Source organism: Pisolithus orientalis, assembly GCF_024613125.1.
Source record: "Pisolithus orientalis strain OTSU chromosome Unknown F5J12scaffold_37, whole genome shotgun sequence".
In the NCBI taxonomy this organism is placed as follows: Eukaryota; Fungi; Basidiomycota; class Agaricomycetes; order Boletales; family Pisolithaceae; genus Pisolithus; species Pisolithus orientalis.
In genome coordinates this window covers 251,704-272,723 of record NW_026260818.1, presented here as the reverse complement: position 1 = coordinate 272,723, position 21,020 = coordinate 251,704, and the positions used below count along the sequence as shown (strand labels likewise).

Below are 21,020 nucleotides of genomic sequence, written 5' to 3'. Positions count from 1 at the left end.
TGGGATTTTAGGGTGCATAATATGGATCACGGCGCAAAGCGCCTTCCAAATCTGGTATCCTATCCTCAGATCCCCTTGGTAAGTATATAAGGCCCAGCTTCAGCTTGTCGTGGAGCGGCTGTTCCCACCTTGAAACGTCGTTTATCCACTCCTCAACAAGTATATCGTCCACCAAGAGCTCCCTCCCTTCGCCATGTCTCAAGAAACTATGAGAGCACTGTGGTACAATAAGGTTAACTCGTCAGCTGATTGTTCGGGGTTTTTCCAACACATTGTTACAGCCACGAGAGTTCGAGATTAGACAAGTTGCAATTCCACAGGTCGGCGACGATGACGTTCTCCTGAAAGGTGAGTCTCTTATCTTCCCTCGCAGCCCCCTCTCCCAGCTGACCACCGAACCAGTTACATACTGTGGTATGTACCAAGTAGCAAGATACAATTGCATTCTCAGACGAACTTCACAGGTGTCTGTGGGACAGATGCACATATCCACGATGGGGAGTTCATTTCCAAGTTCCCGGTAAGCCGTTCCATCAGATCAGTGTGACATTGATCGAGTATCTTATCTTACCACGGTACCATCATGTAGCTTATCCCCGGCCATGAGGCAGTCGGGAGTGTGGTAAAGTTTGGAAAGAATGTCCAAGGCTTCGAAATCGGTGACCGATGTGTCGCTGACGTGGGAGTTACTGTAAGCACGATGTCATCTTGTGGAGAGAGAACAAGAACGTTCTGATGGAGTCCCATCCTGACAGTGCGATAATTGTTTCTATTGTCGACGTGGCCAATCGCTATTGTGTGAAAACTTCAATGCTCGTGGCGTCACACAGGATGGAGGATTTGCGGAATATATCGTATAGTGAGTCGTCGTGCCTCGGCTATTATGTCCTTGGATACTATTTGTGCTCCAAAGTCCTCAGAGGAAGCTATACAAAATTCACAACCTGACTGACGAGGAGGCAACTCTCATGGAACCTGCGGCTTGCGCTATCCATGGCCTTGACAAGCTAAACCCCCCGGTCGGCGTCGAGGTCTTATTATTTGGCGCAGGTCCTACTGGACTCATTCTCGCCCAACTGCTGAAGTTGAACGGTGCTTCCAGAGTCGTGATCGCTGCCAACAAAGGCATCAAGATGAACATCGCGAAGGATCTGGAAGCTGGTGATGAGTATATCGAACTTGACCGCCAGAATCCCAGCCCGCAATGGGAGAAGCTCAGGGCTGACAACCCCTACGGCTTTGACATTGTTGTGGAAGCTACTGGTGTGGAGAAACTCGCCAATGACGCCATCAACTACGTCCGGCGAGGCGGAACATTGATGATCTACGGTGTCTATGAGGACAAGGCACTTGTGCACTGGCCACCGTCCAAAATCTTTGGAGACGAAATCAAGGTGAGTCTACGACTCTATGAAGCACGTCTTAGTATCTAATATCTGTTTACAGATCATTGGGTCGTTTTCGCAGACGTACTGTTTCCCTCGGGCGGTTGCATATCTCGATAGCGGAAAGGTGAAGGTCAAAGGAATGGTGACTGACGTCTACAAACTCGAAGAGTACCAACAAGCATTGGATAAGATGAATAGTCGAGGCGCAGTCAAGATAGCTATTAAGCCATAGGCGGGACCGCTGGCTGCAGAGGATAAACTGTATTTGTATACCCCGCCAAGTAGTCTTGTATGTTATCTAGGGGTGATGCAGACGAACTATGAATGGCGAGTATAAAGTCTCGTAGGGCTTGGGTTTCGGTCTCGGAGTTGTCGGCGTTGCGTTGCGTAGAATATCTCTGCTAACGCCCCAGATCCCGTGGAAAAGAGCAAGCGATAAAGGGGTCAAGATGTGTCCATGTCCATGTCATCAACTTCCTTTCGAGGTTCGTTGATTGCCACAAGTATATACTGGATCGGTACTGGTCGGTGCTGTGCCAAACGCTACCCTGTGGTTCAATGAATCGACCAATCCCGTGCCATCTTCCGACATATCCCGTACACACGTACACACGTATACCCCAAGCTATGCAATCATTGGTATTCTGATCGTCCTCCTAGTACACCGACACATTCAGCCTCTCCTTTTGAACATACCAAATAACTTCCCTCCTTTCGCTTTGTCTGCCAAGCGGCGTCGTGTTTCCTCTTCTATCTCCTCGTCGCTGTCCCCTTCACCCATTGAGTACCACACAACGGACAACATGCCGATAACTGCTGACAAGACACATCTAAACGAACGGGGTTGTCAAAAATCGATATACGAGGATTGGTATGTGCAACCATACCCTGTCATCGCCAGGATACCCTTTGGGAGCCAACCCAGCTTCTGCTGATACGGACCGAGAGGAAGCCCTGAGAGGTCAGTCGCAGAAGCATGACCGGCTGCATTTCCGGAATCGGGTGCTCCAAGAGCCGTGCACTGTTCGTACATATAAGAGGGAACGTTCCCAGCTGCACGTTCTTGAGCCTGCAGCGGCGCCTCGATGAATTGGACAGCGAGTCCAGCTTCTAGGTGCCACTCAATGTGACCTGTGTGATGGATTAGTTAACTACTGTGTTGCGCAATGCAGGGGAAATTCGAACAGTGGAATAACCAAGCTCCCGGATTGTCCGCGACAACTCGTAAAGTAACAGAACCTCCACCGGGGATAACTATGGTGTCTCGGCGCATCGGGTTAGGTTGTCCCTCTACCAGAGGAGGGTTGAGGGTCGGATCATCCGAATCAAACACTGACGCCCGATTGACAATTTGGAATTTGTGGCCGTGGAGATGGCTGGGTACCACAAAGCTCAGAGTTAGTGTGGGCTGCGAGTAATATTTGGCTCACAAAGGATGGTGGTTTGTGTCCGTGTTCTTAACCACGAGGTCGACCACATCAAGGTGGTCGAGGAGATAGCTATAAGGACCATATGCCTCTTGCACTGTCGCATTCGAGCCAAGGCTGAGTTCGGACATTATGGCAGGTACGAGTGGGGGATTGTAGACAACACCATTAATCATTGCTCGATTGGTGCCATCGTTCATGGTATCGAAGAGGAATTCTAGGTCGATTGTGTTGGTCGCAGGTGGCTGTGGGACTACAACGGATGGAACCAGTACCGAATCGTTGAACTGGGGGTACTCCGAGACGGTGCCTAGGTCCGTGATGTTTTGACCGCCTGCATAGGTTACTGAGGATGTGATATCTGACCACATCGTTTTAGCACGAGCAAGATGTCACACACGGGCACAAGTACATACTCAATTGTAGGGTGCTTGGCACCGTGTCGAACATGGTAGGGTCCATATTGGCATGGATCATCCAGTTGGAGGACGTATCATTGCGGGCGTCTACGAGGACTGAGTATCGTTGCGCAACTGCTAAATCCAACAGGTCAACAGGGTATTCTTCGACATCCGTCTGCACGGGCCAGATAATAATTATTACACGATTTGTTAAGACGGTCAAGAGTCAAACTCACCCCGTCAGCTTCGATGATGCGCATGGAGTGGCCATCAATCCAGAAAAAGAACGTGGCCAAAGCGGAAGTGTTAATTACTCGCAACCTATACGTTTTTCCTGGAACGAATGGGAGCGTCGAGTTTTCATTAAAGCCTACTGCAGATGTCACTGGAGAAGGAGAAGTTCCAGAAATAGGTGGCAGGTAAGTGGAATTTTGGGCAAAGTATATTAACGCCGAATCTAGAAAACGTAGGGATGGAAGTGGTAAGGCGAATCTTCGACGAATATCTAGACCAACCTGGAATGGGTTCCGCACCACCAGGGTTGCCGATGCTGAGGAACGATTCTAACAATACCGAATGCTGTTGATGGTACCAGTCACCAAGAATGACCGTGAACTCTTCGTCATATTGGTAAGTCTCCTCAGCAGGATGGAGAACCAGCGGAGCACGGAAACCATCAACATACTGTCCCTGAAGTGACAGGCAAAGAGATTGAACTTCGCGTCACACGAAAGAGTTGCTTATACGTACCGAGGCGTGAGCATGGGCCCAATATGTTCCCCACTGACCGGAAGAATTGATGGGGACGAGATAATCAAAGGTCTGACCGGGGGGCACTCCACTACAAACATCAATCAATAAAGGTACGTTGACCAAAAGAAACAGAAATATGCAGCTGAATGGGGTGAAATCCGATACGTACCACTGACTGACGGCTAACGCTCCATCCATCCAACTGGTAGAGTTGAAGAACATACCATGATTATGCAAAGTAGTGGGTTGGTCCAAGCCATTGGTAAGGTGGATGAGCAGAGAGTCTGAATTGTTGACGGAGATGGGAGGTGGTCTATTACATCAGCAACGTTTCTTGTCAGACAAGCACGTTACGTGGTACTAATAGTGACACCTACGGCCAAGTGTTATTCACTCCAACGACCCGTCTGGCGTAAAGACCATCGGGGTTGGCGTTCTCGACGTAGGTGACGTTCCACCATAGTTCCTGGACACCCGCTAGAGCGCAAGTAGAAGTGGACAGCAGCTGTATAACACGACGAGAGAGCGACATGACTGTTTATCGGCCACCCGTCCACTTTTTGAGAGCCCGTTTGGCAGGAGACTGTTTTCCTGTCGGATGGGAAGGGTTGAGTCTTAACTTGGTGTATTTTATGTCTGAGCAAAGGGTACGGGAATCGGGGCATGTGGTCCATCTGTGGCATGAAAAGTTATCAGATAACGAAACTCATCCCAAAATAAATATGATCAAATTGGTCAATCTCAGGTACCACGTCAACATGTACATACAAGTAAGTCAAGCCTGTAATCGGTTGATCACCACCAGTCACCAGCAGTACCGCCTCTCTGCGTGCGCAGTTAGTAGTGCGTATTGTGAACAGACGCATGAAAAGACGTTGAATTTCCAAAGAGAAAAAAAAGCGCGATGATGGGCCAAGGGCATATGGTCAGTGGTATCAATCTGTCAATGGCGGGCTTAACTGCCAGGCATCAGTGGCTTACGTACTTCGGAGATCGGACTTCGGACTAGGGGCATGAAATTTTATCAGATAAGAAACATGTCATAACATGCGGCAGTCTCGAGTATTAGAAGCGGAAGGTCTTTCTCATACGAGGCTCCCATCCCCCCAGAACACCGTAGGCATACCCAAAGCCATCATGCCTCAGAACCTTTTCTCTATAACAATATTCTTTGTCACTTTCCGCGAAACCCTTGAGGCAGCGATCATCGTGTCAGTCCTACTTGGTCTGGTCAACCAAATCGTCAAGGGGGACCCCGACACAACGCCGGAATCCAGATCGCAGTTGACCGGGTTTGTACACGATGTAATTAGCCCAACTGTGCACTGAGATGCACTCCAAACAGCATGCCTAATGAACAGGTCGAACCGCAAATGCGCACCAAGATCGTGCGACGAATGAAGATGCAGGTACGCAGGGGGGAATATAGCTACCGCCGATATTAAATTCTAAAGCAAAAATTCTAGATTCTGTTGGGGTCTGCTGTTGGCCTCACCATTGCCATAGCCATAGGCGGCGCCTTCATTGCTGTGTGGTTCACTCAGGCTAAGAACTTGTGGACCAAAGCTGAGCAATTATGGGAAGGTATGCATAAATGGCTGTTAAGGAGAGTGAAACATTAACGGTTTATATTAGGTGTATTCCAGCTTATCGCGGCGCTCATGATTTTTGTCATGGGTATAACGATGCTCAAAATGGACCGAGCAAAAGCAACGTGGCGCGTAAAATTAAACCAGGCGTTTTCGGGTGAAAGTATGGGAAATCGTTGAACACCTACAGACTTAGGTTGACATTTTTATGCTTTGTTGCCAAGGTGTCGAGGGCCGCACAAAATCCGGAAGATGGGTTCTGTTTATCCTTCCCATGGTCACCGTCCTCCGTGAAGGTTGGATGTTTCTAAGCTCGCTATCATGATATGATATTTACACGTTTTTTCTCCCCCCCCCTCTGAATAGGTATGGAAGGTGTAATCTTCGTCGGTGGAGTAGCAGTTGGGCAACCTGCAACCTCCATACCCATTGCAGCCATTGTTGGAATCATATGCGGTCTCGTCTGTGGCTTCCTCATTTACGAATTTTCAAGTAGATCCGGTGAGCGTTGCCCCGCCACACTCCTTCATGAGCAAGGTGAGACTGATCATACCATAGCCCTCAAGGTCTTCCTGGTCATTATGACCAACTTGATCCTACTCGTGGGCGCTGGCCTCTTCTCGAAGGCGGTGTGGGCGTTCGAGGAAAATTCTTTCCAAAAAATTGTCGGTGCCTCTATCGACGATACCGGCGGAACTGGTCCCGGCTCATACGATGTACGAGGAAACGTATGGCACCTCGATTGTTGTTCTACGGGCACAGGGGGGTGGCAAATCTTCAACGGTGTTCTTGGTTGGCAAAACAGTGCTACATGTAAGTTTCCATGTTGTGCTCCTTCACGCGTCCCCTAACGAATGTGCTTGTTAGTGGGTAGCGTGCTCTCGTACGTCTTTTACTGGTTAGCAGTAATCACGGCTCTCGTATACCTCAAGTTCAAAGAGGTATGATACAATTATTGTTTAAACGATAACATGGGAGATGCCGAAGACTCGTATTGCAGGGACGCACGAAATTATTTGGTTTTGAATCATCGTCAGCGAACCGTCGGCGTTTGGCCCGTGAACACAGTCAACAGAAGGTAGACGAAGCCATAGAAGACAAAGTAGACACCGGAAATGGCACACAGCAAATCTAACAATGCTAGTCACGGACACTTGGCTTGCGGATTTCGGAGGTTCATGCTTGAAGATGGATATCTCACTGATACTACCTTTCGAGGTGTCTCCGCTAAGGAACTTGGAATTGGTGGAAGCCGTGGAGAAACAGTCAGCAGCGGACGACGTCTGCACATTTACCGCAATGTTTGTACCATAGAAGCGAACTCACCCCTTTGTAGTGATAGGCGACTTCAGCCATGTGTGAGGAAGCGAGGTTCCGAAGTTAGTGCCATTCCCCTCGCAAAATACTTGCCTCGATGGTTAAACTCTTCAGTTCTCGGAAAGTAGAGCTAGAGAAGCAGCCTACGATCACTGTGCACCAGCGCGAAGGTCTGGGTACCGCAGGTTTCAGTGAAGAATAAGGTAGGCTCGGTGATCACACGGTGGGAAGCGTTTTGCAAGTTACCGAGCTACACTTTTCTTCCATAGCAATAGTAGTCGCAATTGCTCACAAAAGTCCCGAGCGGCGATTTTGAACCTCGATATCCTTTTGGATTAATAGCAAGTAAGGTTCCGATCGGTGGCGAACGACAACCAATCAGAATACGACCCCCCTGTGTGACATCGTCTCGTTTCACACTCCGCGTTTCGGATGCATTTCCTAAAATGATAGAGCTTGCTTGAGGACTCATGAAACACAGGTAGTATTTGACAAGTTAGGTACATACAAAGGTGGTGTGCCTGTAAATCTACATGGCATCCAGCTGCCGGGGGGTGTGAGACATTAGTAGTACAATGTTCAATCCTTGCAAAATGTGAGTCAGCGAGTAGCGTCCAGCGCAGGGCATTATAGACGAGAATGACAAAGCAAGTGTATACTCGGTATTCATGCCGTGAGGTCAAGGCGAAACAAACAGTAGAGTAATATAGCGCCCTTGCAAACTGGACATTCGGATTTCGAAACCACTGCCCGAGTTATGCAGCTGTGCAGTGTTGATGTCAGAATATAAAATCTCCCCCACGTGGTGCCTGGACACCAACCTATTACAAAATATGTGGCCACAGATCGTTGCGGTCATGTTTTCGCAAGGATTGCGGCCACAGATCCTACAGTGAAGCCGAATTTCATTCCTGGAGGGGGTAACCGTGGATGGCGTGGATGCATCGGAAACCTGCGGGAGGAGTTCCACAGAATCAAGTGATGAAAGGGCCGATGGTAGTCGTAACGGGCTAGTGGCAGTTGAAGAAGGTACCGATGGAGCACTTGTTGCGACCAAGTAAGCGCGATTCTCCCTGGCATATTCAGGAATTGAATCCACTGTTACATATACAACAGATTGACTCGAAGACGATGAAGTCGTTTGGTCACTGGGCAGATTTAGCGTCTACCAGTGAGCGGGCTCACGTGGGACTCACCTGACGCTATCGTAGGACTCCGTCAGGAACGACGAGTTCGGTGACACAGGTTGAGGATCACTATGAAGCAAAGTCTCTTGCGCTACTAAGGTGTCGAAGTTAGACTGGCTCGCATCACTGCCATTTACAGACGGAGATAGCGAAGGTGAAGGTATCTGGTGCGAATCGCCTCTAGTTTCTTTCTTATGGTCGGAGTCTGCTGGATGATTGTCCATCCGAGGTACGCTAAACTGGGTAGAGCCAACGGCAGAGGGCGACGAAGGAACTGCGACATTATGTTTTTCGCTGCCAACACCGATATCTTCACTCGAACTTTGGTCATCGGCTTGGTCACGGCCGGATTCGGAAATCCGGTCCGATTCCAAGGAATGTCCGCTGTTCGCATGTTCGCTATTGACATGCTGTGCTTGAAAGTGAATTGCACATCGGTTGGATATTATGCAACGAACCTCGTCAAGCATATTGCGTTCTTTCATCCTGACGCCGCATATAGAGCAAGTAGGGTGCTCGGAAGCGTAATGTAGGTCTAGGTTGTCTTGCAAAATGACAGCTCCACCACATTCCCAGCACACGACAATTGGGTGCTCATGTTCCTTATGCTGCATCATGGGGAATATTTAGTTTAGTGAACTCCCGCACAAGGCGCCGAGAAACGTACACGATACAACTCCGATTCGTCGCCAAATGATATGCCGCATTTCTGACACTTGAGATGAGACTCCAGGTGCTCTTGTAACAGACTTCTGAAACAGAATTGTAGGCCACAACATTGGCAAGCAAACGCCATCTTCGTGGTTAAGTGTTGCTGGAGGGAAGTTTCGTCTGCAAAGCAACTATAGCAATCTGGACAGTGAAGAGGTATCTCTCTCCCAAGAAACCCGCAAGCATGACTCCTGAATTCTTCCTCAGTGTCAAATACTCCTCCGCAACGCCAACAACGCGTCCCCTGTTCATCTCCATCGCCATCTAAAGAGAAATTGTTTGAGCACTCGACTAGTAATGAGCGAGGATCCTCACTTATATTTTCCTTGACAGAGCAGCCCTCCATTGGAGCCTCAGAACCATCAATCGCACTAGCGTAACTAGCAGGAGAATGCAAACTTGATACCTGGCCTGCTGAAACTGATTCTGGATCGGATAGTTGCTGTACCGAAGAATTGGATCTCGGCTGTATACGACATTCGTCCGGATAAGACGTAACTACAACTGTCGTTAAGTTACTGGCACGCGAATTTGGATGCTGACCAGTTTCATGACATGATGTCTGTGCAGGCGACGGCAACTGCTCAATGCAGTGACCAACGTTTTCCTGGTCCAAGGTATCAGAGCGATCCAAGTCTACGCCATGCAAAGTATTTTCATGCTGTCGCAAGGCATCATCCGACTTAAAATCGCGATCGCACTGAGTGCAGGGGTAAAAATGAGCTGCAGTCTCGTGCGTATCCCGCATGACGGATGAACTGAACTCGAGACCGCAGATGCTACACTTGAGAGAGGAATGCTCATGCCGTTGATGTTGCTCCAACGTGCTGGGGGATCTGAACTTCTTGCTGCACTTGTGACAGGGGAGCATGGGATGAACAGCATCCACATGCTGGTTACGCGCTTCAATTGATCTAAAAGCACGGCTACAGTGACGGCATTCGAAGGAAGCATGCGTATCGCGCCTGTGTTGTTCCAGGGAGTCGGGGGAAGAAAATGCCCTGTCACATTCGTCACATGCGTGGGCAGGATGTGCAACTGCCTCATGCTGGGAGTGTGTCTCGGCAGACTTGAATGTACGACCACAATGACCACATCCGAACGATGGATGTTTGTCGCGTTTGTGCTGATCCACGGCATCAGAGGACAAAAACGCCCTGTCGCATTCATCGCATTTGTGCTTGGGATGCGTTGCCGCATGCTGGGAGCACGCTTCGGCAGATTTAAATACGCGGTCGCAGTAGCCACATTTGAAGAACGGATGTACATCCCTTTTGTGCTGTTCCAGTGTATCAGAAGAGAGGAATCCCCTGCCACATGCATCACATTTATGAGTGAGATGCACAAGTGCCTCGTGCTGAGAGCACGCTTCGGCAGAGTTGAATACGCGATCACAGTAGCGGCATGGGAATGAAGGATGGTTGTCGCGCTTGTGTTGCTGCAGTGCATCGGGGGAGAAAAATGCCCTGTCGCAATCGTCACACTTGTGCGCAAGATGTGCAGCGCCCTCGTGATGCTCGCGTGCTTCAGCAGACCCAAAGATGCGGTCACAGTAGTGGCATGGGAATGAAGGATGGTTGTCGCGCTTGTGCTGCTGCAGTGCATCGGGGGAGAAAAATGCCCTGTCGCAATCGTCACACTTGTGCACAAGATGTGTAGCACTCTCGTGATGCTCGCGTGCTTCAGCAGACCCAAAGATGCGGTCACAGTAGTTGCACTGGAAAGGATGCTTGTCTTGCCTGTGCTTTCTCAAGGCGCTCTGGGAACTGAATGTCTTTCTACAATCAACACATTGGAAGCCGTGTACAGCGGCCTCGTGGCGATCGCGCCACCCAGACGAACTGAAGACGCGGTCACAGTAGGTGCACTCGAATCGAGGATGTGCAGCCTGCTTGTGCTGTCCTAACGCATCTGGGGAATAGAACGCACGACTGCACTCGTTGCACTCGATACGATGTACAGCATCTTGGTGCTGTACGCATCCTTGAGCGGTCCCGAATACACGATCACAGTAGCGGCATTCAAACGAAGTTCTTGACCCGCTTGTGTTGCCCCAAAGTATTCGAAGTGCCGAACGACCCATTAGATTGGTCGCATTCGCTGAGCGAACGTCTCTGCATAACCATGATGTCGTCAGGATTTCTCGACAGATTATCCATGACGGACTAACAGTCATGTTACACACTATTTCCTATCCCAAACCCCTTTTCCTTCTTTCAAAGAAGAACTTCGCAGCAGGGGGACACCGTACTGTTGAATATGGGTGAAGCCAAGATGAAGTGTTTTATAACTCCCAAATCGTGCCCACAGCAACTTGGTTTCAAGTTGGGGCTTCGATTCACACGGGGGTCACACAGCAAGTTATTAGAATGGAGAACTGAGAAGACAATAATTTCGGCGATGCGGAATTACAACTACACGAATGATCGAGGAAAATATGATAATGCTACGCGGTATCGATGCCACTAGTGCCTCTACCTGTCAGCCCTGCCACCAAGACAGGTAAACTATGCTGACAGATCCATGCGGAACAAGCAATATAAGAGAGTTGGAGCGTTGCATTCTGGACAATGTGATTTTTCCATGACAATGTTTGAAATGCACCTACACAGACAAGTGAAGATGTATCTACGATGTGTGCAAGAACACTTACTCGTAGCAGAACAGATGTCCGCACGTAGTCATTGTCGGGTCGTCACAAGAATCCTTCAGACAAGACCGACAATGGTAAGAGGGCGCAGGCGACTTGAAGGTCCTCCCATTGGTGGGAGTCGATATCTGGTCCAGTTTGCCGTTCGTAAACCTCCGTCGTCTGAGGGAGGAAAATCTAGGCAATTTGCTCGTGCCTGTACTTCCAGGTTAGGCTCGAAAATGAAACTAGAAAACACTCGGTACCGTGTTTTCTTGCGTAAACCCCATTTGGCCTTCGGTAGGATACGGGAATGTCTAGCGATGGATCACTCGAGGTAGATTCTCGATCCCACACCGTCTCCGACATGATATTTTCATCGAAGCGGACTTCACGGCGTCTGCCACTGTCTCCTGCTACTGCAAGTCCAGTTGAAGAGAGGATCGGCGAGGAATTGGTTGGACTGTGTGGGACAGACGGTGACGAGACTCGTGATGTTGGGTGAGTGATGGGCAAGTAAGCTCTTGCTTCCCGAAGGTACTCCGGTGTTTGGGTGACAGCGGAAACGCTGATTCCCGCAGACTCCGGTGAGATGGGACTCGTGGATGCGGGCATACTGTATGGCAGGTTATGAACTAACGAATCTTTAACACGCACTTACGGCACTCACCATCCCATCGAGTTACCCACATCAGATACCTGCAGAACCGAGACAGACTTGTCTGCCCCCGAAAAAATATTCGGATGAGACGAAACGCGGGAGTTAAGTGACAGTTTTGTAACGGAGCCGCTATCGCTCGTCCAACCTGAGGATGTCGGAGATTCGGATGCTGGACTGGGCAACTTGACACCGGGAGAAATCAAGGGAGGAGAGCGTGCAAAAGAGCTATCACTACTGTCTTCGCCTCGGAAGTGTACAGATCCCTCGGTCACACCATTAACGGCAGGAGTCGGACGAAGGGCGGGAGGTCCATCAGGGCGGGGACTGAACGGACTTCGATAGTCGAAAGACGGCATTGTCTGTGCACTCGATAATAAAGGTGTTCCTACGGCAGGCACCATCGACAAGGGCGAATGGTTAAACTCCTGATAACTGTCAGCATATTTGTCCGTATCCACATTCAGAGACGGAGGAACAAATTTCCGCAGCTCGCCCTCCGTGGGAGAGGGTTGGTCAATAGTGAGTGTAGAACTGCATGACTGAGCATCCGGTTGATACGAGTTTTCTGAGTGGACGTTCTGAGATGTCGGGCTAGAGTAACCGCTCGTACTGGGGGGAAGCGGCATAGAAGAAGCATACAGAGGGCTATGGGCTTCGGTGCTATGTCCCGGTTGGTTTTCAACTGTCCAGTTGTGCTGAGCGGCCAAAGCCGGCAGCGAAAGCTGATGTTCGTCACCTATTTGGGTGGGCACTGCGGTGTTGTCATCAGCCTTAGGACAGTGAATTGAAAACAAGTGCTATAATAAGGCGTATGAGGTATGCCAATATGTCCCCAAGAGAAAGTGGCTCACGTGTTGGTACGTTTCCACGTCAGCAAAGCGAAGATCGCAACTGACGCACTTTGGGTGGTTGGAAAAGTGCCTGATGTGACTCTGCAACGCGTCGGAAGAATCAAATTGCCACCGGCACAAATAACAATGGGAATCTGGATGTTGCGAAGCACCATGCTGTGGCAAGACCATGCTAAGGGAGCAGACGTTGACATAGCATCACTCCACCTACCTCCGCATAATCAAACATATTCTTGAATCCCACTTGACATGTCTCACAGACGGGGTGGTGCCTCTTAGACGACAGATAATGCAACGGAAGATCGCCCTCATCCACGACCAGGCCTTCGCACGCTTCACATGGGGTTGGCCGATGGACTTCTACCACATGCTAAAGTGCGATGAGCAGCGCAATCAGCCATTTACCCATTTACTCCATGAGATTGATCGAGAACATACAATATTGTAAGCGTTATCACTTTCGAAACCTAGGTCGCATCGCATACAAACAGGGTGAATGTCATTCGAAGACTCTTTGTAGTGTTGAAAGAGCAACTCTTCCTCGACATAGCGAGCACCGCATAGCACGCAGCGATAAGGATTACGGTGTTCTTCCAGGTGCTCCTCCAGGGATTTTGCAGTCGACGTAAACACCCTCACCACAAACAGAACAAGAGTGAGCCGCCGAAATGTGGTCGGTTAAGGCCGACTGCACCGAGTATGATTCCCCACATATGTGGCATTCAAAAATCGGATGGTGGACTTCGGCCAAATGAGCTTCCAAAGCAACTTGGGAAGCCAGCAGTTCAGGACATTCGAGGACATGCGACTTCCTCGCGAGGACTCTGCATACGGGAGGGAGGGATGAACCGCGCTTACAGTGCTGGAAGATCGTCAGCTGCTGACCTCCATCCGATAGCACGGCGTACTCACAGATTTTAAGGCGGCATCATCCACGAAGCCGGTGTCGCATTTTGCACAGAGTGGATGATGGTCAGAGGAGGTAAAATGAGCAGAAAGCTCTCCCTCCGAGCGGTACGTGGTTTCACATGTCTTGCACCGAAAAGGGTGCGTGTGTCCAACCATATGATCTTCTAGTGTTTTGGCATCTCTGACGATGCTGTCCTGACATATAGTACAGCAGTGAAGCTCGTTGACGTGTGCCTCCAATGCTGCCGCAGAAGTGGCCCTATACTGACATACACGGCAACTGGGTCCACTAGGATGCTTCGCAGCTACATGTGCTTGTAAAGCCTCGTTACTTTTGAACTTTTTGTTGCATTGGCCACACACGACGCCATTCTGCTGCTTCGGTGACGGCATCCCAGTAAGATTAGACAGAGAACTTGTCGCACGAGCGATCGGGACAACCGGAGGACTGCTATGTCCCGCTAATGCGCCATTAGACTGACTCTGGTGTTTAGCCTTGAAGTGCTGACCCCATTCCTGCAAGGACGGGAATCGCTCGGGGCATTTAGAGCATGAATACCCATGAAAAGAACTGATGTGACGATCTAAGTCGGTCCGGGACCTGAAGCGCTCGTTGCACTGATCGCAAGAGGGACCACTAGGTGTCTCTCTGGTTGATAGCAAGTTTGCCTGCGGTGGAGGTGGAGGTGGTGGGGCCGTTACACCATTCACTACCGAAGGCCCAGGGCTAGGTCGGGAATGAGCGTCCGATTTGTGTCTTTCGAGTTTTTCTGAAGTTACGAATGCCTGGTTACATGTTGGACACGCGAAATGGTGTTTTTTAGCCTGCCGATGAGAAGCTAAAGCTTCAGCGGTTGTAAAAGATTTGGAGCAGATATGGCATCGATGGGTGTTTGCGACAGACGAGTTCGTGGGAGCTGGACTCGCTGGCACTCTAAGCGAATGCACGCGTGACATGTGCTGAAAGTCTTGTTAGCACTCTAAAGCGGCGGCCCCTTGAAGCGGACCACTGAGTACATACGTTGGTAAGGTCGGCTATGTCAGGGAAGAACGGATAACTGCCTACGGGGCAGAGCAAGCAAAGGGGCATCAAAGACTAGGGCAATGGCTTCTTGGAAGCCTGGAGGCCTTTATGAGACCAGAACCCAAGTACACGACCGCACCTCGTGTTTGGCCGATATCAAGGAAGACGAACCAACTTGCGCTTCTTCCCCAATCAACGGAATTAGGCTTGGGCGCCTGGAAGCCTCAGTTTGGTACTACCATGCCATTACAATGCGGCCAATCCCAGGCCTTGGCAATGAAGCTGTCGTGTGCTCGCAGGTCAAGAAATCGCCGGCAGTCATTTTCCATCAGTCTGGGCTCTGCCGCGGGTGTTACGACAGTAGCCAAAGACTCGAGAGTAACACTAACAACCTTGTCATTCAAGTATATCCCGCGGCCTAGGATCCGATCGAGAAAGTTCGATGCAAGGGTAAGTACTACTCGATACTGATTAGATTAATGTTTTCGATGGAGCTACGATTTGTTGAACGAGATCGCCCTCGGAATTCCACTTGATTCGCCCAAGCGATCAATCGGCAAAGCTGGCATGCATGATGGTGGTGGATTGTGCACACATTGCAACCACACCAACCCACCACGAGCGTGTCGCTAATACGTACCTAAGCTTCACATTACGAAGTACCAGGCAACTCACACTGTGGACCATCGTGGTCGCTGTCTTCAGAAGGAGTCGGTACGAATACATACCTCAAGCTCAAGATACTCGCGGACTGACATGAGTAGCATGGCATAGTACATCCGCGGCCCAAAGGAGATAACGCAACAGCACACATAAATTAGTCAATGAAAAACTTGTACGCCTCCCTCCACGCCTTGCTCCCATCACGCTCTATGACGTCCTGAATCACTCGATCAGCCGTGAGGATGAAAGCATGAGATCGGTCACTACTCACGCCATGACAAGGGATAATTCTGTCGAAGTCCCAAGATGCCACTGTCCTCGCATCGCGCTTCATGGCTCTAAAATTAGTCGCCTTAGTGCTTGTCAAGATCATCTAAACATGAACACCTCTCACTCCATGTCAGTAGCAAGACTTTGCAAGATCTTCTGTTGCGCCCATGAATTCGGCTTTAATGTCGCCTGAGGGATCCATCTCGAACATTTCGAGTACTGCACCATAAAGATGGCTGCGACGGAATATCAAGCAAAAGAACTTACTTGCTCGGTAGCCGGTAGATTAAGGAGGAGGTCCTGCTTCGATTAACGATTTAGACGCTACATGGAGGAACGCTACATCTTTATTCCTGAAACCGGAGAAATAACTGGAGGAAAACAGTAAGAAAGTAGAGAAACGAACGGTCACAATTATGTGCCCACCAGTGCTTGATCTGCAATGCTCGTGTTAGTCAAGGACAACTATTGCGGATTCATGGAACTTACGTCGTTTTCGAAGCCATACTCCGTATCGGGAGGATCGCGACCCCACACTTATTCCATAATCAGTCAATCTCTGTCAGGAGATGGTAAGTTTGGACTTACAACCATCAAATTTGATGCTCTTATCGTCAATACGCTTTAACGTATCTGCTACCCCTATTAGCTTCGCGTCCGGATATGCTCTCTTAAATTCGCCTGTTCCGGGAGGGGTTGTTCACCTGTGAATTGGAGAGTGCCAGACATACACGTACCTAGGAAGAGGTGGTGCACGGCATCAGCGTTGATGATGTACCTAAGTACATTTTAGAAGAAAAGAGCGAAGGACTTCGGAACAGTATTACTTTACTTGTCCAAGTTCATCGATTTTTCTCTTCGTCTCTTCGGATAACGGCGTTGAAGCGAGTACCCACACTCCACCATCCGACAGTTTGATGGCCGTGGATCTCCCACCCATCGGTAATACACCATATCTTGCAAATGGTCTGGAAAAAGCTCAGGAATAATTTTTAATGGCTATGGAGAGATGGAAGACGAACCTCGAGAATATCCATACACCTTTGGCAACCTATAAAACATCGGAGAATATCGGACATAGGCCGTTTTTTGTATCTGGCATGTGAACGGTCGCACCTCGCGGGTTACAGTGTCACTCATGGTGTTCGATAGTAGAGGGCGTCCGACTGGAGTTTTCAGAATAGAGGTGGTTACCCTGGTGATGCCGTTCGCCTTTAAGAACAGTTCTGTCACTTGTTTGCTCAACGACAACGGCGGTAATGATGTCATTGACACATGTCGTCATGTGACCAGCGCTACAGGGGAGAGCCAGCCCTTGCGCTGGCGAGATCCTCTTCTCCCAAAACGAGGCTGCTTGCAGGGGATACGGGGCTGTTTTCGAAAAAGCAGTTCTTACAATGCGCGGTCTATTACTGCTTGGCTAGAAGGACAATGAACGACCGATAGCAGGGCTGCTGTAATCTATAAAGGATACGAGGACAACGTTTTGTACAGATAGGAAACCGAAGTAACAATCGATTTAATCATACAAACACAAGTCAAAAGAAAAGATCAACTAGGATAGCTCTTCGTTCGAGGCCTTCCGGAGCGTGTCCTGCCAATCCAGAGCTAGTTTCGTCAGAGTCTTGCTCCTGGCTGTAACGAAGTTAGTTGGTACGATCAAACCATGTGACGTAAAAACCAACCAAACACAGATAGAACTTCGCGCAGTAGGTCACGTTTTGTCAAGCCAACAACCGTGGGTGACCAGCTTTCCTCCTTTCTCGTGGGGTTCCTGAAACGTGGTAGTGGTAAGATCAATGGAATGCAACCCAACGTGTCAGTGTAGGAAACATACCAATAAACGGGTCCAAACATATCTTTGATCAACTCCTCTGCTTTGGCTCTGAAGCCCTCATCTGCAAGCTTCTTCGCGTATTGTAAGAGAGCCTGTTTATACTCCGATGGGCAGTCTAGCGCCTTGGTCGCATGTAGTTTTGATTCCAGATGCCCAAGAGTCAGTGCTGCATTCCACCACTCCGGTCGTTTTTTGTCGATAGCTTTGTCATCTGTGTTGGCAGTAATTGCACTTTCGATGGAAGCGATAACATCCTTGGTATTACGCTGTCGCCCTTGCCACACGTCTGAGCCTTCTGACCACCAGCGGTCACTTAACTTGGCCCATTGCAGAAGCTGTGAGTCGTAGGTGTATGCGACACCAGAAGAGAGTTGTAGCACAGGTGCTCCATTGTGGCGCACAGTGGCAGCTACTACCTTGCTGTCCGGGGCGTGTAGCAAGCAGCCGATGAAAGCGGAAGGGAAGTAGGCCGAGTGCGACTTGACATTGCTACTTCGACGTTAACAAGCGCCAATGGTTAGTGGAGTATATATACTCACATTGACGAAAGTTGCCCAGTAACAGTGAGTAGCAGTAGCGATGTCTTGCAACTGTGAATCATAGAACAAGGTGCATCAAGAGTTATGATGGGCATTATTCTTGAAACCAGCTGCACTAAGTAAAACGACACGACCGTAGGATAAATCTTACCTCCGGCCCGTATGCGAGTACACATTTACTGAACCGTCTTGTGTTGCCACTGCACAGAAAGCCGGAGATGCCGTCAACGCGATTATGGGGGACTGGACATAATCAAGCCATTGTGTCTGTTTGCCGCTCACGAAGGTTACCTCCGATGGACCTGAGATTGGATCAGAAATGTAGTGAATTTATCAAAAGGCAGTACGTACCATCATCTTCAGAATTCTTTCCTTCCAGGACGTCTTCACCACCATCCACCTTTGCGCTCAAGAACGTTAAGACAGGAGGGACAGGCAACAAATCATGCCGTTTCTCGTGTCTCCCTGAAATGATTTCACGTACTGCAACAACCTCCCTAGGTCGGTCGCCTCCTAGAGTTCGAGGTCGAGCGGGACGATCGTCCCCTTCCAACGCCGATGCTTTCCTCTTCCCCCTAGTCGTTCCTGGGGACGATGAAGTACCGATGGCGTCAATGGGGACATCCATGTCCATTGGTCCGCCCATCTCGATATCTGCGTCGAAACCCAGCATACTTGGCGCAGGTGAAGTGGAATGAGAGGGATGACGAGACCTGGGTACGGAATATCGAGACTCGGGTGGAGCAAATGATGGACCTGCACCGTTGGTTGCCCTCGAGGGTTGGTTCACAACAGAGGTAGGTACTTGAGTAGTAACACCATTGACGATGTTATCAGATGTTGACGCTGAAGGTATATCAGACATGAGAAGAGGCTTGACACGTTTTTTGTTGCTTTTCTTAGCGACAAGCCTGTTGATTTGTTCAGTGCCACCGTTGGCGGTGTCAGGTCCAAATTCGGTTTGAGACTGAAGCCGTTCCGTTGTTCGCGACTGAGGGGAAGGCGGTGGGGTAATACGAGACGACGGAACATTATTGTCACCGTAGAAAGTGCCGTGCGAGAAACCCTCTGGTACCGGCGGTGGAACAAATCCAAATTTCTGCAAATATTGTCGCTGTGCTGTGAAGGGTGCTATACCATCCAATTCCTCTGGGTCAAAGTCGAACACCGCGATAGTACCATCAGACGAAGCGGCGTACAGCGTGAGACCATCTCGCGACCTGAGATGAATGAAATCAGAATCAAGTTTTAAAAGACGGGTAGTCAACTGACCAGCTCAGGTCCATGATCTGCCTCTCGAACACTTCCCTTGCAACAATCAGAGGTCGGGCAGATTTTGTCTGCCAGATAGAGATGGATCGGTCATCAGCTCCAAGAGCAACAACGGAACATATGTTCGATGTCACAAGGGGTCCGCTGGGGTTCCGCAAAAATATGTGCGGGTTGTACGCCTAAAGATTACGTGAACTGAAGTCATTCATGGAATGTGATAAGAAAACCCACAGCAACTTCTACCGTATTTTCATGACCAACCAGACTTATTTCAGACGTCCATAAGCCTCGCGTGATAACAGCCGCAATGAAAACGAAGCCCTTATTGTTGGTAGCATTAGATGCAGTGATGTGGGCACCATCTGGAGACCAACTGCGCAAATAAAACCCTTTAAAACGTGCTGCTCGGCTTGTGCGAAACTTACCTCAGTCGGCGGAAGAAGGTGCTACCCGGTGAATCCTCAAATGGCTTTCGGATCTCCGCCTCCAACTCCCAATCAGTTGTCCGCCATATCTTCACAGACTTATCGTCAGACTGAGTAGCCATGAATTCTCCAACAGGGTCAAAGCACACTCCCTTGACGAAGCCATTGTGTTGGTCCAGCTTTCTGATCCGCTTCTGGAATTGGGATATTGCGATATTGGTCAACTAGTTGAAAGTTGAAACAATAGCCCACCTAGCGTGTAGCCACACCAAACAATAACCTTAGAATCGAGTCCGACGGATGCCAGATATCGGTCTTCAGGGAGCCCAAGCAATATCCGTTACGTCTGGATGTACAAGGTTTGCCTCAGAAGAAGTGATACGGCGAGGTACCCTACCGCTTTCAGTGACCAGGTAGTCTTTTCATAGGCTTCCACGCTTCAACGTTGACTTCATTGGAGCCGAAACACTTTGCCCCTGCCAGAGCTGGTACCCAAGGTGAGTTGTATGTCTAGACGCTAACAGTGACGCACGGATCAAGATCCCAGATCATAATAATCTCATCGTCGCTTCCACTTGCAAGCCATCTGCCTGAATGGGCCCACCGAACTGTCAACACAGGGCCAGTATGCATGCTCAGGGTGCACAGAGACTTTGGTGGACGTCCTGAATTCTCCGAGGTAGGCGTTGAGAATTGGTTTCGTACTCCAAATGCGGACCTTGGCATCGAGACCTCCCGTTGCAATCCGTGAGCCATCCGGGTGAACGTGGATGGAAAATACGGACTGTCGCTTGGTATCCTGGTCACTCTTGGAGTTATCTGGACCACCAGGTCAGCACACATTACCTAGAGTATACTCAGAGTATAAAGATATAACCTTTATGTGTAACCCATGCTGGCTTTATGAACCTCATCGTCGCAGACAAGAGGCTATGTAATCCAAATGTAATCCGAGGCTGACACTGGACGCTGCTCCTGCCCCGGTGGCTGTGACCCTTTGTGGAACGCGATCACGTGCAGGTCTGTATGCAAAGAGACCTGTGCGAACTTGGAAGTATATGGACCAGAAGTATCACGATTCACGGCCTGGTGTGAGCCATGCTAATCCTCGACGGTAGAACGGGTTAGCCCTACTACAGGGGTTATTGTGCGGATTGCCAGCGAAGG

The 21,020-nt window shown here is 49.6% G+C and overlaps 8 protein-coding genes across 8 annotated transcripts; 3 read left to right on the top strand and 5 right to left on the bottom strand.

The window, feature by feature from the left end:
- The first annotated feature begins 51 nt into the window (after positions 1-51).
- F5J12DRAFT_357025 (chaperonin 10-like protein) lies at positions 52-2,060 on the top strand. The gene is made up of 7 exons (XM_051739030.1): positions 52-232; positions 282-414; positions 465-520; positions 590-691; positions 756-859; positions 914-1,394; positions 1,447-2,060. The coding sequence occupies exons 1-7, from the start codon at positions 194-196 to the stop codon at positions 1,618-1,620; spliced, it is 1,089 nt and encodes a 362-aa protein (XP_051596604.1). The 5' UTR covers positions 52-193; the 3' UTR covers positions 1,621-2,060.
- Positions 1,748-4,805, bottom strand: F5J12DRAFT_357043 (Fet3 ferroxidase). The gene is made up of 11 exons (XM_051739031.1): positions 4,738-4,805; positions 4,347-4,643; positions 4,139-4,282; positions 3,967-4,057; positions 3,732-3,906; positions 3,453-3,673; positions 3,232-3,391; positions 2,819-3,176; positions 2,574-2,764; positions 2,276-2,519; positions 1,748-2,218 (listed from the first exon to the last, which is right to left on the bottom strand). The coding sequence occupies exons 2-11, from the start codon at positions 4,499-4,501 to the stop codon at positions 2,062-2,064; spliced, it is 1,896 nt and encodes a 631-aa protein (XP_051596603.1). The 5' UTR covers positions 4,502-4,643; positions 4,738-4,805; the 3' UTR covers positions 1,748-2,061.
- A 242-nt stretch (positions 4,806-5,047) lies between these two features.
- On the top strand, positions 5,048-5,607 carry F5J12DRAFT_853926 (uncharacterized protein). The gene is made up of 2 exons (XM_051746619.1): positions 5,048-5,378; positions 5,436-5,607. The coding sequence occupies exon 1, from the start codon at positions 5,107-5,109 to the stop codon at positions 5,296-5,298; it is 192 nt and encodes a 63-aa protein (XP_051596602.1). The 5' UTR covers positions 5,048-5,106; the 3' UTR covers positions 5,299-5,378; positions 5,436-5,607.
- F5J12DRAFT_853923 (iron permease FTR1) lies at positions 5,048-7,091 on the top strand. The gene is made up of 8 exons (XM_051746618.1): positions 5,048-5,378; positions 5,436-5,553; positions 5,605-5,721; positions 5,783-5,854; positions 5,925-6,059; positions 6,117-6,371; positions 6,426-6,499; positions 6,559-7,091. Exons 1-8 carry the CDS (start codon positions 5,316-5,318, stop codon positions 6,691-6,693), a joined length of 969 nt encoding a protein of 322 aa, XP_051596601.1. The 5' UTR covers positions 5,048-5,315; the 3' UTR covers positions 6,694-7,091.
- Positions 7,092-7,444: 353 nt separating this feature from the next.
- Positions 7,445-11,120, bottom strand: F5J12DRAFT_357325 (uncharacterized protein). The gene is made up of 9 exons (XM_051739032.1): positions 10,944-11,120; positions 9,317-10,887; positions 9,180-9,271; positions 9,089-9,125; positions 8,730-9,037; positions 8,521-8,670; positions 8,072-8,472; positions 7,697-8,023; positions 7,445-7,638 (listed from the first exon to the last, which is right to left on the bottom strand). The coding sequence occupies exons 2-9, from the start codon at positions 10,854-10,856 to the stop codon at positions 7,542-7,544; spliced, it is 2,952 nt and encodes a 983-aa protein (XP_051596600.1). The 5' UTR covers positions 10,857-10,887; positions 10,944-11,120; the 3' UTR covers positions 7,445-7,541.
- A 480-nt stretch (positions 11,121-11,600) lies between these two features.
- On the bottom strand, positions 11,601-15,605 carry F5J12DRAFT_896223 (uncharacterized protein; the record flags this gene model as incomplete). The annotated part of the gene is made up of 8 exons (XM_051747923.1): positions 11,601-12,037; positions 12,089-12,860; positions 12,915-13,070; positions 13,126-13,284; positions 13,353-13,548; positions 13,604-13,776; positions 13,827-14,609; positions 15,576-15,605. 8 exons carry the CDS (start codon positions 15,603-15,605, stop codon positions 11,601-11,603), a joined length of 2,706 nt encoding a protein of 901 aa, XP_051596599.1.
- F5J12DRAFT_922376 (uncharacterized protein) lies at positions 15,539-17,176 on the bottom strand. The gene is made up of 12 exons (XM_051749316.1): positions 16,897-17,176; positions 16,803-16,831; positions 16,608-16,748; positions 16,518-16,558; positions 16,369-16,461; positions 16,270-16,316; positions 16,207-16,217; positions 16,109-16,151; positions 16,048-16,080; positions 15,905-15,969; positions 15,782-15,848; positions 15,539-15,727 (listed from the first exon to the last, which is right to left on the bottom strand). The coding sequence occupies exons 1-12, from the start codon at positions 17,047-17,049 to the stop codon at positions 15,665-15,667; spliced, it is 786 nt and encodes a 261-aa protein (XP_051596598.1). The 5' UTR covers positions 17,050-17,176; the 3' UTR covers positions 15,539-15,664.
- On the bottom strand, positions 17,165-20,815 carry F5J12DRAFT_853889 (histone transcription regulator 1). Its single transcript, XM_051746617.1, has 12 exons — positions 20,731-20,815; positions 20,559-20,672; positions 20,370-20,518; positions 19,854-20,047; positions 19,660-19,801; positions 19,429-19,607; positions 18,508-19,376; positions 18,308-18,458; positions 18,157-18,255; positions 17,618-18,106; positions 17,466-17,554; positions 17,165-17,415 (listed from the first exon to the last, which is right to left on the bottom strand). Exons 1-12 carry the CDS (start codon positions 20,765-20,767, stop codon positions 17,336-17,338), a joined length of 2,592 nt encoding a protein of 863 aa, XP_051596597.1. The 5' UTR covers positions 20,768-20,815; the 3' UTR covers positions 17,165-17,335.
- Positions 20,816-21,020: the final 205 nt, after the last annotated feature.

Bases quoted from the DNA above. Each gene is read 5' to 3' on its own strand.
- F5J12DRAFT_853926 (XM_051746619.1), top strand. From the start codon at position 5,107: ATGCCTCAGAACCTTTTCTCTATAACAATATTCTTTGTCACTTTCCGC.
- F5J12DRAFT_853923 (XM_051746618.1), top strand. From the start codon at position 5,316: ATGCCTAATGAACAGGTCGAACCGCAAATGCGCACCAAGATCGTGCGA. The intron at 5,554-5,604 runs GTATGCATAAAT...GGTTTATATTAG, and splicing joins AGCTGAGCAATTATGGGAAG to GTGTATTCCAGCTTATCGCG. The intron at 6,060-6,116 runs GTGAGCGTTGCC...ATCATACCATAG, and splicing joins CGAATTTTCAAGTAGATCCG to CCCTCAAGGTCTTCCTGGTC.
- F5J12DRAFT_357043 (XM_051739031.1), bottom strand. From the start codon at position 4,501: ATGTCGCTCTCTCGTCGTGTTATACAGCTGCTGTCCACTTCTACTTGC. The intron at 4,058-4,138 runs GTACGTATCGGA...TGATGTTTGTAG, and splicing joins GCGTTAGCCGTCAGTCAGTG to TGGAGTGCCCCCCGGTCAGA. The intron at 3,177-3,231 runs GTATGTACTTGT...CGATGTGGTCAG, and splicing joins GCCAAGCACCCTACAATTGA to ATATCACATCCTCAGTAACC.
- F5J12DRAFT_357325 (XM_051739032.1), bottom strand. From the start codon at position 10,856: ATGGGTCGTTCGGCACTTCGAATACTTTGGGGCAACACAAGCGGGTCA. The intron at 9,272-9,316 runs GTCAGCATCCAA...CGACAGTTGTAG, and splicing joins GACATCATGTCATGAAACTG to TTACGTCTTATCCGGACGAA. The intron at 7,639-7,696 runs GTTGGTGTCCAG...AACACTGCACAG, and splicing joins GGCCACATATTTTGTAATAG to CTGCATAACTCGGGCAGTGG.
- F5J12DRAFT_853889 (XM_051746617.1), bottom strand. From the start codon at position 20,767: ATGAGGTTCATAAAGCCAGCATGGGTTACACATAAAG. The intron at 19,802-19,853 runs GTAAGTTTCGCA...TTATTTGCGCAG, and splicing joins ACCTTCTTCCGCCGACTGAG to TTGGTCTCCAGATGGTGCCC. The intron at 18,107-18,156 runs GTGAGTATATAT...ACGTCGAAGTAG, and splicing joins ACTGGGCAACTTTCGTCAAT to CAATGTCAAGTCGCACTCGG.
- F5J12DRAFT_922376 (XM_051749316.1), bottom strand. From the start codon at position 17,049: ATGACATCATTACCGCCGTTGTCGTTGAGCAAACAAGTGACAGAACTG. The intron at 16,317-16,368 runs GTAAGTCCAAAC...TTATGGAATAAG, and splicing joins GAGCATCAAATTTGATGGTT to TGTGGGGTCGCGATCCTCCC. The intron at 15,849-15,904 runs GTGAGAGGTGTT...GACTAATTTTAG, and splicing joins AGTCTTGCTACTGACATGGA to AGCCATGAAGCGCGATGCGA.
- F5J12DRAFT_357025 (XM_051739030.1), top strand. From the start codon at position 194: ATGTCTCAAGAAACTATGAGAGCACTGTGGTACAATAAG. The intron at 521-589 runs GTAAGCCGTTCC...ACCATCATGTAG, and splicing joins AGTTCATTTCCAAGTTCCCG to CTTATCCCCGGCCATGAGGC. The intron at 692-755 runs GTAAGCACGATG...CCATCCTGACAG, and splicing joins TCGCTGACGTGGGAGTTACT to TGCGATAATTGTTTCTATTG.